Raw genomic sequence first — 15,592 nt, 5'->3', positions numbered from 1 at the left:
TGTGCCCAAGAGAGGAGCTGCAGTGTTCCCTGTAGAGGTGCCAGCTTCAATAAACAGGGGACTTGTTTTGCCAAAAAAAATGGTAACATCATCAGTCTCTATTCTGCAGGAATGCCCAGTAAATCTCTGTGGACTGCACATGGCAGTGGAGCAGGTTCAAAGACACCGAATGGCTGATGGGACTCCCGTGGCATTCTGGCTGGCCAGCAGGAACAGGTAATGGAAATAAAATTCTGGAGGAGAACACATAGTTACAGTTAATGAGAAAGTGTCAGGGTCCCACGTGGACACTCAATAGTTGCAGGTCAGCCTTCAGGTCAAGGCCTTACCAGAAACGGAGAGACAGGGGAGGTGAGAGCTTGCCAGGGCTAGAAAAAGAGGCTCACACCATCTGCAGCCTCTTCCCGTTATTAGCTCTGCTCTGCTGGCCAAGAAAAGACAAAGGCCACTTCCAAGCTGATTTCATGTTTGGTAGGAATTTGATGCTCACTTCCACCGACGTGGGGGGAGGAGAACCCAGACACCCATTGCTCTGTAGCACGTATCTCATTGCTACCTGTGCACCCTCGCTGGCAGAATCATGTGCCACTGCCCACTCCACTGTTTTTAACTCTTCCTGCATCCAGGGTGAATGTTTCCAGCCTCAACCACAGCTTGCAGACAGAAAAATGTGGGTCGTGTATGCACAAGCCCATTTGTTCCTAACCTTACCGTGTATATGCAGTATTAGACATATGCATGGATCAGCAAAAGAGCTGTGGGAAAAGCAGATTCACAAGGTTGAAAACACAGGTTAGAATACACTTCAGTGATGGGAGCGGCTACACAATTGAAGTCTTTGCTTGGAAGAATTTATTTCATGCTCAACCAGTTTACCCAGAAAAGGTATTTCCCTATGTGTATCATGAAATCTCTTGTAAGATAACTTGATACCATTAAATCCACAGTGCTAAAGCTCTGGATAAAAGATCCACGGGTCTTGGGAAAGCTCTGGGTGAAAGCTGAAATTTTTCTTCTCCCTTTATTAACATCTTTCAAGTACCCCTTCCAGCCTCCTCATGTGCATCTATAACTTGGCCCCTCAGTCTGATCTTTCTGGAGGGAAGGGGCTTTTTTTCAGGGGACATCATTCTTGGAATGAGGTGTGATAAAGAGACTGCTGAGAATAGGACTTCAGCTGCAGGTGATATTGGGTTCCTCTCGCTCCCCACACCTGGCGTTACCTCAGCATATCACTTTCTGCTTCCCACTCCCCTCTACAAAACCCCTAACCCACAAAAGCCTCAACTGCCTGAGAACTCTACCCTTCTCTAGTACCTTCCCAGGGAATGGATGATCAGGATAAAAGGAGAGAAAGCAATGCACTAATGCACTTTCAGCCCTGCCTTTCGCCACGGCAAGAGCTGAGGGACATGTCACCCATAGCTGCAATGTCTCCCCGTGCAACCAAGTCCTTGGCTTCACCCCTCAGAGGAATGACGCTAATGACAGTGGTCTGAGTGATACGCAGCTAAGTACTGCTGTGAGCACTCAGCAAGAGCTGCTGGGACTGCCTCTGATTTGTGTACAAAAGCAAACTGCTTTTGGTTATCTACAACGGTGCATGTTCTGACTGAAACATTTCTCATGGTTGAAGCCTTTACGAGGGCTCTCTTCGCTGTGGAACCCGCTGTGGTTTGTATCTGAGCTCCTTCTGAGACGTTGTAATAGAGAATCTAACAGGGCCTTCCCTCCCTGTTGCGCATTTTTCTGAACTTATAGGAACATAGTATCTGTAGCACCTTTGCCATATACAGTTGAAGGAAGCAAAAGGCTGAAAATTGTTAGGGAACAACAGAGATATAAGGCCCTTCATATTGTTTTCTTGGGATGCCAGGCTAGCATCGGAGGTTAACTCTTGTCACCTCGCTCTGCTCCAGTTTTCTGTCAAATCTTCTTTCTGCAAAGCAGCAGCCTTTTTTCTCAGCTGGCTTGTAAGCTTGGAGAAGGTGCCTTCCTGACTGCAAGAACTTGAGATTTCAGCTTAAGGCACCACTACTTCTCGAAGACTTCATCTGAGGAGGAACGGTTTCAGCGTGACACTTAAAAGCTCGCTTATTATTCTTTTATTTATTTTTTTTTCACACAAACTGTCAAAGCACTTTGGAGGCAGACTGTTTTTTATTTTAAGAGAGGATACAACAAAAGACAAAAAAGCGATCTTAGTTCCACACTAAGCACTTTTCTTACCAAACTACTGTCAAGCGCGCGTTAAAATATGCTTCCCCCACTATACATATACCATTTCGGTGATTGCACCGCGAGCGATGCCAGCACTCCGAGGAAAATTTCAGAGAACCTGGAGCCGCTGTGGCGATGAGTCACCGAGGACTCCCACAGGAAACCCTCCACGCTCACGGGGAAACACTTGGAGCACCCCGTTGGAGGTGGCGAGCCCTCCTGTGCCCGAGGAGGGTCCCTCAGACGTGCGGGGCAGCCAGGGATGGGAGTTCGGTGCTGTTTTGAGGGGAACGGACGCGTTTCTCAATCAAGCCGAGCAACGAACGCGTTGTGGTGGGGGAGCCGGCCCCGCACCCTCACAGCGCGCCCGGCGGGGTCTCCCGACCGGGTGTCCCCTCGGCGGCCGCTCCCCCCCGGTTCCCCCCCGGTTCCCCCTCACGCCCCCTGCCCCGGCCCGGCTCGGCACGGCCCGGCGCTACCCGGCATGCCCCGCGCCGGCGCAGGCGCGCCCGGGCGGCCGCTGAGGAAGAGGAAAATGGCATAAACAACCCCGGGAGCGCCGAGGAGCCGCCGCCGCCGCCCCCGGCCGCGCTGAGAGGAGCGGAGGCTCCCCCCCCCCCCGCCCCCTCACCCTCCTCCTCCCCCCTCCTCCTTCTCCCTCCCTCCCTCGGAGCCGCAGCCCGGGGTGACGGCGGTCCCCGCGCCCCTTCCCGCTCCCCGCCCCGTCCCTCCCTCCCTCCTTCCCCATGGTGCCGACCCCGGCGGCGGGGCGGGTGCCATGAACAGCAGCGGCCTGCCCTGCTCCTCGCCCTCGCCGGTGGTGGGGCCGGTGGCGGCCGGCGGGGCGGGGACCGGCGGCGTTAGCAGCAGCGCCAGCAGCGGGGCCGTGAAGCTCAAGTTCTGCCGCTACTACGCCAAGGACAAGACCTGCTTCTACGGCGAGGAGTGCCAGTTCCTGCATGAGGAGCCCGGCGCCGCCGCCGCTCCCCTCGGCGGGCTCCCCCTCGGCATCCCCCCGGCGGCCACCGCCGGGCCCGGTTACTCGCCTCACGGGGCCAGCCCGGGCCCGGCGGCGGCGGCGGCGGTGGGGCCTAAGAAAGTCGAGCTGGGGGCGGGAGGCGGCGGCGGAGGAGGAGGAGGAGGAAGCGGCGGCGGCGGGGGGCTGGACGGCCCGCGGCTGGCGAGTGAGTGGGGCCGGGGGTGGCCCCGGGGCTGTGGGGAGTGGGTGGGAGATGAGGGGCGCCCCGGTCCTGCCGGGGAAGCGGCTCCCGAGCGTGCTGTGGTGCTACCGGAAACAAATAACAGCCATGGTGGCGGCGGGGCCTCTCCCTGCCCTCCCCCGGGCCTCCCCGGCCGCCTGTCTGTATCCCCGGGGGCGTTTTTTGGGGTTCCCCCAGCCCCCCCCCTTCTCCCCCCCCCACCCGGATGCGGTGCCTCCATCTTAGCCCCGTCCGCCAGGGGCAGACCGACGGGGAGAGGGGACGGGTGTGGGGTAGGGTGTGGGGAGAAAGGGTGGGAGCCCCCCTTGCAAACGGGATGCTGGAGAGGGGATGCCCTCCTGTCCCCCTCCTGGGGGGCTCCTGGGCATTGGCTGCCCCTGGTGCTAGGTTTGGGGTGTCTTTAGGGAGCCCCCCCCCCCCTCAGCTGGGGAACCGCTCTTGCAAGGGTGGTAGCGCAGGGGCAGCTGCTGCCTGGTGTGCTCCTCCAGGCCACCGGAGTTGGGTCTCAGCTGTTGGAAGTTTTGAGCCTTCCCCTTGAAATATTATTACATCGCAGGCGCGTGTCACTTTGTAAATCCTAAAGTTGTAACAATTTAGATGCGTGCAAGCCATCTGCTGCTGCAAGGAGAAATCGCTTGTAAATTTTTTCTGACTTTTTCCTGCCTTCATTCCCTGCTTGCTCTCACCTGGTAGGGGTTCAGGGTTCCTGTGTGCATTGCAGGGCAGTTGCTGGTCAGTTTCGTGGTGGCTGTATAGATGCTGATTGTAGCAAGCTGGTTTTAAGAACAGTTCGGTTTGTAGTGAAAGCAGCAGCAGCACTTGAAACAACAAAGTCCAGCAAGCTTTTAAAGCTTCTTCAGAAATGTCACGCTCTAAATGAATACATTAAGCTTGGTTGCATTATTGATTTCTGTCATAAACCTGGTATTTGTTTACATTAAGTGACTCAACAGCTAAATGGCCACAACCATGCTTTTGCTGAAATTAAGATGCAGCCATGCTTTTGCTGAAATTAAGATGCAACCATGTTGAACATCCTGTGTATAGCTCTCAGCGCTCAATATGTTTCAGGTACTTGTAACTGCTTTTTCACCAGGTGTAGTGAGCTCGTGCCGTTGAGCAATATTGTCTGTGTAGTTGGTAGCTGGACAGTGCCTTGTATTAGTACAACACTGTCATGTCTACTCTTCCAGGAGAACCCTAAAACATAGAATTGCTTAATGCTTTCTGTTAAAAGATACGATTTTTGATTGTTTTATCAAACTTCTATTGTTCAAAGTGAAGTCTATGCTGCTTTTTTTTTTTTTTACGGGTAGATGGGAAACATTCAGCAGTGATCATTTGATCTCTGCTTGTTTTTCTTTTGAACAGAATTAGGCGTGAGATGTGTAGGTGAATAAAAATGTAAAAGTAAATAGTTAAAATCTGCTAAGCTAGTGTATCCAGGCTTGTGGAGAGGGTTTATAAGCTGACTTGGGGATAAAAGCTTCTATATGAGGGATTTTCTTCACTTGTTCTCATAAGAAAGAACTCTAAAAGTTGCTCAAGTCCTAAACCTAAGAAAAAAAACTCAGTTTGTGTGTGCTCAGCGGTTGATATTGCTGAGCAGTTAAACTATTTGGAAACCATGTGTCTGAGTATGTATCAGCCTGTCAGAGGTTTAAAACTGCGTGGAGCTGTCAGCAGTTGCCCCTGTTATGAGGGCACCAAGAATGGGCAAGCTCCCTGCAGAGTTATCAGTGATTCCCTGCAGGGAAAGACACCTCGCTTGAAGTTACAGGAGGCAAAGGCTTGGACTAGTAGAGGAGGGTCTTATATCAAGGAGTCTAGCTGGGAAAAAAGAGTAAGGAGAGGAAGGAGAGACGAATTCTAAGTGAAGAGCCTTAGAGTGGGCCCAGTCTTGCTTCTAAGCTTCCTTGCTTCAGTATGCATTTGTGAAAGAAATAAGGAAGGTATTCGTTCAAAATCTGGAGCTGACCGGTATAGCTACTGACAAGTTCATCTCTGAAATTCTCATTTTGCTGATGGCCCACGGTGTTACTAGTACAATTTCCAAGTGGATGGAATGAAAGCTTTATTTTTGCGGATGTAGGAAGCTATATATCAACTTTTATTAAACAGTAAAGTTCTGGGTTAAAGAATGTGGAATTAGGAAGTGCCAAAAAGTATCCTTCCTGTGCAGTCTCACTGCCCGTCTTCCCTAATGCAGAAGTATTGGGGTGGTCTCCAGTTAGGCACCTGCGTGTGCTGCCTTCTCTCCCTTCTTCCTCACTGGACCCCAGCATCATTCAGTGCACGGAGCAGATAATGCTCATTGAGTAATTAACTGTGCAGTCCTATTTATTGTTAAAAGTGGGTCAGCGCCTCATTCTAACATGTGTGTTACTCTAATCCTGCTTTGAGTACAGGATTATTAATTTGCTTATAGGTTTTTCTGTAGTAATCACAAAGACTCCCCAAATACTGACTTGTTTTCAGAACACAGGTGATGGGAACATTGATTGACAAGGAGAAGAACAGCAAAAATGCAATAAATATTCCAGGGCAGAAGTATTCCAGTACAAGGGTATCAAGTGAAACAAGCAGGTGACATGTCCAGAGCTAACCAACAGAGATTTCTTCACACGACGTGTGGTTAAACTGTTCTGTGCCAGAGATGGTTTAGATACTAACATCTGACAGGGGTTCAAAAAGTCATCAGATATTATTGAAAAAAACTCTGCCTTGGACTATTAAATGTGGAGAAAAATAATTTCTGAGTCAAACTCATTTTCTACCACGTATAGTTGAGAGCCTCCAGGGAACCTCTGCCTCATCCTCACCTCGAGTTTATGCTTTTGTCTACACGCCCACCATTGTCCAGCCTCAGAGGTGATGCAGAAGGCTAAATGCGTCTTTGGCCTGACTGCTGTGGCTTTTTACGTTCTCGGGGAATGAGACTGACCGTGCTGATGAACTCCATCCACTTTCAGAAGGTAGCACCCCTGCCCCTAAAGCACTTTGCATTTGGAGCACACGTGTTCAAAGCGCTGTTCCTGCTCTTTTGGTGCTGTGAGTGCTCGGCCTCCTGGGTGCAAGGTGTCCAGCTGCCCGTCTGCAAAATAAGAAGCACAGCTGCTAACTGCCTGACCAAAGTTTGATTTTAAAAAGAAGTCCTTTTCACGTAGGACCTCTAACCAAAAAGGAAGGACAAAATATCAGAAAAAGTTTCCTTGAGATTTGTTAGTGGCCAAAACCTATGCACAGCGGTCTTCTGATAGCCACAAGTCCTGAGTGTCAGCCCAGGTACCAGCCAGAGTAGCAGTGGTATCTAATCTGAGAGGACTGTAGGAGTGGAGATGGGGGAAATTACCATTCCTTGGCATTTAGGGGGAAGGATATGACCGACAGGGTTTTAAGGAGCAGCTCAGGAAAGGATAGGTGAGAGGCATGAGAAATTTCTCCTCCTGTGCCTGCTCTCTGTGCTGTTTGAACCTTTACAACTTGTGTAACGAGCAGATTGGCAGCCTGTGTTACTGCCTGCTGATGGCTCGTTCCTGGAGCACTTGGTGCCATGCGAGGGAGGGTCTAAAGAGAAAATTGTCGCTGTTACTAAAATCTGTCATGTCTGTACATAAGCTGGACAAGTTAAAGCTGTACAGACAACTGCAGTTGTGAAATTATTCGAAAGTGAATAAATACAAATGTAATACTCTTCTGCACACGGGCCTCACAAAAGCTGTATTGCACTGATAGAAGCGTTTGCTGCTTGCTACAGTGCTTTCTGTGCTGTGAAGCACACGATACACGGCAGTAACCGTGAGTGCTGACTCTTTAGCCTGGTGCCTGACTTGTCTGAGCGCAGCCCCGGAGGAGGGCCGATGGGCTGAGCGCTGCAGGCGTGCTCAGCTCTGCCGCAGCGGGCTCCGGTGCTGCTGTGCACTGAGGAGCATGCAGGAGCTGGCCACGGGCACGGTGCTGCCGCTGTCTCTCCTTCCCAGGCTTCTGAGTCTTGTTCTCTCCCAAAAAGCCTTCCTCTAGGAAAAAGGTGTTTAAACCAGGCCCCTATTTCCATAACATACCCGCAGTACTGCTCTGTTTCTCCACAGCTGCTGAGGAAACCTGTCTGCGCGTAGGCTTTGTCCGTGAGGAGGTGGAAAGGAGGACGATGAAGGCTTGGGTTGCGTTGGGTTAGCCTAATAAAAGCGTGATTGCTGTTTTCACAGCCCACAAGCTGTGTGTTAGAAGGCCAGTCAGAGCAGCAGTGGGTATTGACGGCCTCTGTAGCAGCTCTGTATGCAATCACTTGGCAGTTAGCTTAGTGAGAATTAGGGCTTAGGTTTTGGTAAATCCATAAATAGGCTAGGCTTGGGATGGGAAGAGCCATACATTTGTATTGTTTTTTTTTTTTTAAAAGGTGTTTAAGTCTCTACCAGCCCATTCTTCTTCAAACTAAATGAAATAGCGGATATAGAGAAAATGGGAAGATAAGCCATTCAGCAAAATAGATATTAAAGGTAATCTGTTGGATTACGCTTCTTAACGCAATGAAACAATGGTCAGGATTATTCTAAATATGGATTTTTTATCATCTCTGGTAGTGTTTGAGTATTTACAGCTTGAAATATTTAGAAACAGGTGTCTCAAACTTTTTAATGTAAAGATATTGGTGGTGTGCCGCGTGCCAGTCACTTTTTCCCGGGTTTGTTTCTTCTTTGCTTGGGTACAGAAAACAGGTACTGTAGTCAGGAGAGAGGGTTGAGAATTCCTTCTCCAGGCCTGCTTGGTTTTTTAGCAAGTGATGCTCTTTAGTTGTCATATACCTCTTTTCTTATTAGAGAGATGCCTCATGTTTTAATATTCCTGATGCCTTTTCCAGGAGCTGATAGAAGATACAATTTTTGCTTTGCTCTAAATCTTTTTTTTAAAGACATTGGAGACAAGTCTGAGAATTGACGAGACATTTGGGACAGCTGGAGACTGTTAAACGATTGAGAATTGAAGACTTAAAAACAATAACAAGTTAGGAGATGCATGGGAGTAAATGAAAATTGGTGAATTCACTTGATCACCTCTTGTTTCATATATCAACAGCAGAAATTGGGAAATGATAGGCATGGATTTTCTCTCACTTTTGTGTTTCATGTGGAAATGGGGAAGAAATGGAAAGCTTATTGGAGGGGTTAATGAAAAGAGGAGAAAAAAACTTTTACATCCCCAAAGTTATTTGGGATATATAAGGGGGCATGTGAACATATATATAAAAACATATATTTGGGATATATAAGGGAACAGTTTCAGCATGTGAAATTTCCAGGAAAAAATAAAACATGCTATTGTGCTTGAAGCTGATTTTTCTGTATTTATGTACTTTGGGGGGGGTTCTTTATTGGGTGAGAAAACATTCAAGTCCAAATATTGCACAGAAATTACAGATCCCTTGGGAATATGGGTACTTATTTGTTTCTGGTAGTACCTACCACGTGCTGGGTATCGAAGTACATGACAATGGCATTATTACTGTTTTGATTGTTTTCCTCTTTCAAAGACAAAGATAAAACTGTGTTTGGGGGGGGGATAGTTATAGACATCTTGTGAGCAAACTCAAAGGTGATAATTGCTATAATAATTTGAAGTTTTGATGATGTTTTTTTAAGATACTGAGCATCCCCATTTAGTTTCTGTCTAGCAGTTATTAGATAACTGATTTTTTGTAGGTATCACTGTAGGAGTGGGCCTGCAGGAAGGATTTGAATGCACAGAAAATAGTGACCTTGGGGACCAGCTCAGAAAGAGCTCCCTGTGTAAGGAACCACCTAGAAGCAAATTTAGACTGCTGCGGGAAAAATGGACGAATGGTAAGTGAGGTTGGGGTGAGAAACGCAGGGAGAAGCAGTTCTGTAGGACCTCAGAAGCTGAAAAAACTCTTGGTGTCGAGGCAGCTGATGGAAAGGGGGTCAGTGGAGGGATTTAGATAGTAAGCTGATGTGGCTGATGTTTTCCTTATATGTTGTTTTCTGGTAATGATGTAATACATTACGCTGCCTTAAAAAATGGTATAGTGAATCGCTGTGTATTGAAGATGAGTTGGTACAGATCACGCTCTGTGCATGTCTGTGTTCCATCAGTCTCTTGGGAGTTAAGTTGGTATGATTGTTTTGTCTGATCTTCAAAGATATTTTGTGTTTAGATCTTATTTGTATCATTTTATTTGCCTCCTTATGGCCTTTTACTCCTTTTTTTCCTCCCTCTGAGAATTGAGATTCAGAAAACAAATACTTAAATATGAAAGTAGTGGTAGAGACATGCGTTGTAGATGTTGCAGTGAGGTGGGTTATGCGATAAGAAATCCCTGTAGTCCATGGGTAGAGTCCCTCTGTGTCAATTGTTCTAATGCTGATGAAACTGATGGGAAGATCTTCCCTTTCTTTTGTTTTCTCCCTCCCACTCCCATAAGAAATAACTTGGACAGGGTGTTAGGACATCTTCCTTTTCATTCAACTGTTTTTATATAAGAGGTTGAATTTTATGTACAGGAAGGGGGCTGTTAAAAAACAAATGTGTGTTTTGAAAAAAATAATGTGGTATATCGAAAAAATTGATGCAATACATCAGGAATTATGAAATGGTTTGGAGGTTTATTCTGAAAGCTTTGATATTAAGTGATTTCCATAGTTGGAATTGCTGTCTCTGATAAGAGTACTTCTGATGGCTCTTTTGAAAAAGTATCATTTTCAATTAGTTTTATCACTGTGCTTTTGGACTCGGTCCATGAAAAGGAGTCCTGCTGCTCTGGATGCTGTACAAAGATTTTTACAGAGCAAAAGGATGGCAGCTATACTTTTTGGGGGGCTTTATCAGATGCTTGTATGATATGTGAGATAAAATTAAAAAAAAAAAAAAAAGGCAGCACAGTCACTTAATATTATGGTAAGGATTGCTGTTTTCCCTTGCTTGCCCATGAATATCTCATCACTTAGTGGGAGTGTTTGTAAATAAGGCAGCATTTCCCAAACTGTTTTGCTTCCTGTCTGCCTTTCAGCCAGCTTGGTTCGTTTGTGCTGTCTGCCCTCCAACTGCACTTCCATTCACAGCATCCTAGCGCAGTGATGTGCTCCTGCTCCTCGTGCCTGGGGGATTAGCTCAGGTTCTCTGTCCGCTGTCCCTATTTCAGTGATTCCTAGGTTGGTTTTGGAAAATTAAATGAGAGAGAAAATAAGACCAGAGAATCTACTTTCCCTAGCAAACAAACAATAGTAGTGACACTGTAGGGAAAGCAACACCAAGATGCACCTGGCACTATGTATAGTGCTCACGAGGTATGCAGCAGGGCTAACACCTCAAGCACCTGTTTCCTGATACCAACCTAACAGTACAAAGCAAAATAGGACAAGCATAAGTTCCTCTGACACCGCAGTGCTTCTAGAGCACTAAAACTACTTTTCTAAGTCTTAAGTGACTTGCCATACCTAGGCATTATATAAAAGTTTTATTGTTTTAGTCTCAGTGTTAGGATGGCTATCTCAGTGTAAAATTCCACTGGAGATACGGCACTGGAGTTTTTACTGCTTTATATCTAGTTGAGATAACACCTTGTTCTTTGTGTGCACGTGTACAGTGAACATATGATTAAGTTTACCAAGCTGTGTTGAGGTGAAAAGCGGCTGTAGTTGTGGCTGCTCTGGGAGCTGAAATCAAGATTAGCTCTATAAATATAAGCTTTTTTTCCCCCAGCATAAAATAATTATAGTACAGTTTGCTAGGCAGTGATAGTAGCAAAATGGATTATTTCAATCTGTTTTATCATGTTGCCAGAAATCTTTAAATAGTTGTTTTGAAGACGATGTCAACAAAAATCTATTGTGATCTTACTTCAGCCCCCTTGTTTTTGGGCCAGTATATTCCATTACTGTAAAGGATCCTTTTTTATATATAAAGAATGGTTTCCTAGATGACCAGTACTAATGCCAAGTTCATAAGAGAAGCCGTATAAGATAGTGCGGTATTTGTTTACTGTCCAGAATGAAAGTATTAGAAATGTCACCTTTTCAGATAGTGTTAGTATTTAGTGCTAGTATGACACGACGAGCATTAAACCGAAACCAGCTGAAACCCACTGATTCTGTTGAAATGTTGTGTGGAGTTCATCACAGTAGTACTCAAGCACCTAAGCTGCGTTGAGATCCTTTGTACCTGAAAAAAGTCTTTGAAAAAAAGTAAGGCAAGAATAACTATCTGTTTTTTCTCCTCTTTGGTGCCTGCATCTGAAGGGAAGCCTACTTTCTGCTAAATTTCTGTGGGTGATGAATTATATAAGACGATATTTATTTTTAATTGCGGTTGTCACATTAAGCTGCAGTGTTACTCATCAAGCAAAAAATTATTAGATAATGTGGATGTAAAATGTAGAAAGCACCTTCTGAATTTCTCAAGATGTTTAAATTTCTTTCGAGAACTGCGAGGATGTAACTTCTGGCTTTAATTTTGATGTTGTTTAGAAGTTTCTTCTTGTTCTTATGTATGTGCTTACCTAATGTGTCAACATGTATTTTACCACTGGATTCTCAGTTTGCATAATTATTTGCATAATGTGATGCCTCCTGAAAAAGGAGACAATGCTTTCTGTTCCTTCATACATCCATCTTTTTTCTCACATCTGCCTAGTCAACCTTTCTAATTTTATAAGAAAGCTGTTACTTCTCTCCAAGGAAGAGTCCATTGAAAATTTATCGGACTTTGACAGGTGGATAATACTGTTACAAAACAAAGGCATGTTCCTTTGGCAAGAACAGCCAATTCCAGATTTTCTTTAAATTATTGTCTGAACTTACTTACCTGCAGTTATAGTGGATCTTTTAAAAGACGAAAAAATACAAACCTCAGTGTTGCGTTTGTCATTCTAATAGCGTTATGTGAAAAATGTTTGGAAATGTGCTGTTATGGTAGGAGAGATGTGGACAGAGAAATCAAATGCAGGTTCTAATGTAAATGAGTAAAATGAATAAATTCATGAGAACAAAAATTTCTTAAGGACTAGAATCTTCATTCCAGTTTGGACTTTTTTTGGTTAGTTTTGTTTTTAATACCACACCGCATGTGTGGTGAAGTCTACACATTTCTGCTTGAAGATCTCCTGTAGGTTACTAATGATAAATGGCTTTTCTCTTATGCTCTCAACTGCCTTGGTCTTCCAGAAGCAAGTGAGAATTTACGATTTGCCAAATATTTGGCAGAAAGAAGATAAGTGCTTTCTATTTCTCCCGGAGAAGGCAGGTGCCAAGTACAGTACAGCTGCCTGTGCTGTTCAGGTATTTGCTGAACTTTCATCGCCGCCGTAACAGCTGAACGTCCCTCCTTTGAGCAGAGATGGAGTACGTGGTCTTGTTTGTTCTTACAGGCAATGCAGGGATTGCTTTTTCCTTTGTACCTATATAAGCTTTGTCTTTTCTGTTAATTTTCTTTCTTCTTGCTATAGGGAAATAAATTTAAGGAAGCTAGATCTGAGTTTTCCTTCGAAGACAATCGTTACATGCATCGCTTCTAGAGAACGCTGCTCTAAATATGAGCTATTGCTAAGAAAACTGCCCTCTGCTCTAGTGAGCTTAACTTTTTGGTGTTTTTCTGGTGGAATGTTTTCTTGAAGCCTTGGTCCTTTAACTAGAGGTGTTTTCCAGACTGTTGGGAAGTTTATTCACTTCGTTAGGTTAGTGCAGCAGGTAGAGCATCGACAGAGTTCAGCGGTACAAAGGTGGATCAGCACTCAAGCACAGCAATTTGTGGTAGCCCTGCAAGGAGTCTATCAGCACAGCCAAACCACTGGACTCGAGAGAGAGTCTTCACGCAGCTGGATAGCAGAAAATGCTGTGGAGTAGCTTTTCCTGTCTGAAGAGCCCAGTTATAAATCCGTGTGTCAACAGGAAGCCTAAAGCGTAGTTCAGAGCAGCTTTGAGTGGCGTGGATTGGCTTGTGCAGCAAAAGCTGCTGCTTTCCCGCTGCTGGCACTTGAGCAGTGTTGGGAATCACTGTTGTGCTGCACGGCAGTGTCCTCTGCAGTGCTCAGCCCTGGGAGTGCTGCAGGAAACCTGCTGCTGCTTGCAGCTTGAGCCGCATGGCACTACGGGTACCTCGTCTTGACAAGAAGAGCATCTGGTCCTGCCTGCCTGTTTTTGCCCTAGCGAGGCTACCTGCGCTGGCTCCAGTGATTTATTTGGATGCGACGGGGTGACTGCAGCTGTACCAGCTGTCCTGGCTTACTGGAGCTGAGCTGGGGGGTTTATTTCATACAACTGAGGCTCTTGCCTTGCCGCATGTGGCGAAATAACCACTTGAAAGTTTTCCACTTTCCTTTTTCCAGTTTTGATGATTTTGCGTATTAGCTCTATCTGTCCAAGAGAAATCAAGCTAAATGGGTTGTTGCATTGACTCTAGTGTAGTGAGGAGCAGTGGGAGAGGTTGAAACGATCAATTTTCTGTTAATTGTTCGACAGACTGAAGCATCTGAGAACTGGTTGTGTAATCTAAGGGAGGCGCTCGCTGTAGTTTGTTTAAAGATTGGATGTAATCTGAAGTTTGACAGAAATGGAAGATGAAATGGCAGATATACTGCTCAGTTGATATAGTGTACCTTGAAATGATGGTTGTTCCTGAAAATTAAAGCTTTTCACGGGCTTTTACAGTCAAGAATCTAGTATCAACACTGTAGCAGTTCCTGATAATGGCTGAAATGCAGTCAGGGAAAGCTAGATAGGAAACACATTTTTAAGAATAAGTATTAAAAAATGCAGTGTGGACACTAAATTTCTGGGCAGACTAGGCTGCAACTACTCATTACACATGGATCTGCTATTTTTCAATTTTCTCCTGAGAAAAATCCTAGGACTTTCTCATGATGCTAGAAAACGATTGTGTTAAAATGCCAACCTTCACATGATGAGTTAGGGACTGAAAGTAGCAGGTAGGAGAAGACAATAACTGGTGTTACTACAGACATTAATAATTTTCCTGGTACAATAGCTCAATCACAGGCTACTTTTTTTTCTAGTCTTCAGTTTCATTTAGGGAATTTAAGTTCAAAAAGTAATGCCTTAACCTGAAGAACAGCTTTGTCTTTTTTAGGGCTATAATGAGAGGACTTCTGAAATTTCTACATGGCTGCTTCTTTGAAGTTTTGAAGGAGTAACCAGTTAATGGATGGTGAAGACAGTTTTATTGTCCTATTCTCTCAGCTGTTTAAAAACTTTTTTTGGAAATCTTCCTGTTGTACTTCATTAGTAATTAAGCATCTTTAAAGTCCCTTAGGTGTTTCTCTCAAACCTGCAGAGCATACAAACGATGTTCTGGATTTAGCAGTGGTACTTCAAGAATTTTTTTCAACTGCAAAGCTCATCTGCCTGCAGTACGGATGCTGCTAGTGATCCTGGTCTTTCAGTCCTTCCTATGACTGCATGTGGCTGTGGTTCTTTTGCTGTTTTCTGCACATATAGCATAGAAACAGCTTCCCAGGTTACACAGTCTCTTTTTGGAGTGGAAGTTCCCATTCTGGTGAGACCTTAGGAGTTATAATTTGCATGCCATTAGCTCTGCTACAGAGTTCCACTTTATTTCCCTTGAGGATTTGGGACAGGAAGCTGTTTCAGTGGGTCACCAGCTGGCTGGAAGTCCATGCAGAAGTTCAAGTTGGATAGTTTGGTACAGGACGTTCTTCTTAGTTGGATGTGTGCCTTTCTACCTTAGAGCTACCAATTACTCATGTCTGTTGGCTTGCAGTGGCCTGGACGTACCGATTAGTGTCTTTATAATTTGCTGTGGGTGTTTTTGCGGAAGCTTAATTTGAATTGCAACGTGTGTACAGCTGTAAAGTCTTTTTTGTTATCTGAGTAATACCTGCTTGAGTGTTTTGTGTTAATTATGACTGCTGCTGGTTGTGCTCTGTAGTCTCATAGAAGTGAATTCATTTATTTGTGCTTGTGTGTCGAGCCCATTACTTCCAGGCACGCAATTTCGTGGGATTAATTTCTTCAGTTACATCCTTCACACTTGCTTTCATTCCAAAGGAGGTTTTGGCCACTTTTCATAAAACTGTTGCCACTTCGTGTAGTACAAGATAATGAAAATAGCAGTAGGCTCTTAAGGAAGCTTTAAAAGTATTTCTGCGTTGTATGGGAGGACTTGAG

General features: G+C 45.3%; 1 protein-coding gene across 6 annotated transcripts in view; it reads left to right on the top strand.

Annotated features, from left to right (window-relative positions):
- Window positions 1–2,793: 2,793 nt before the first annotated feature.
- Window positions 2,794–15,592, top strand: part of PAN3 (poly(A) specific ribonuclease subunit PAN3) — an 80,567-nt gene continuing 67,768 nt past the window's right edge. For 2 of the 6 annotated variants that reach the window (XM_040543906.1, XM_040543908.1), the window contains exons 1-2: window positions 2,816–3,404; window positions 9,137–9,277. In XM_040543906.1, the coding sequence (XP_040399840.1) occupies window positions 2,999–3,404; window positions 9,137–9,277 (547 nt within the window). In that variant the 5' untranslated portion in view covers window positions 2,816–2,998. Of the gene's footprint in view, window positions 3,405–9,136; window positions 9,278–15,592 lie in introns of all 6 variants that reach the window. The other 4 variants (XM_040543909.1, XM_040543907.1, XM_040543910.1 and 1 more) reach the window with 3 other exon arrangements.

Source organism: Cygnus olor, chromosome 1 (assembly GCF_009769625.2).
Source record: "Cygnus olor isolate bCygOlo1 chromosome 1, bCygOlo1.pri.v2, whole genome shotgun sequence".
NCBI lineage: Eukaryota > Metazoa > Chordata > Aves > Anseriformes > Anatidae > Cygnus > Cygnus olor.
The sequence above is the reverse complement of the archived record's forward strand: the minus strand, read 5'-3'. Positions and strand labels throughout refer to the sequence as shown.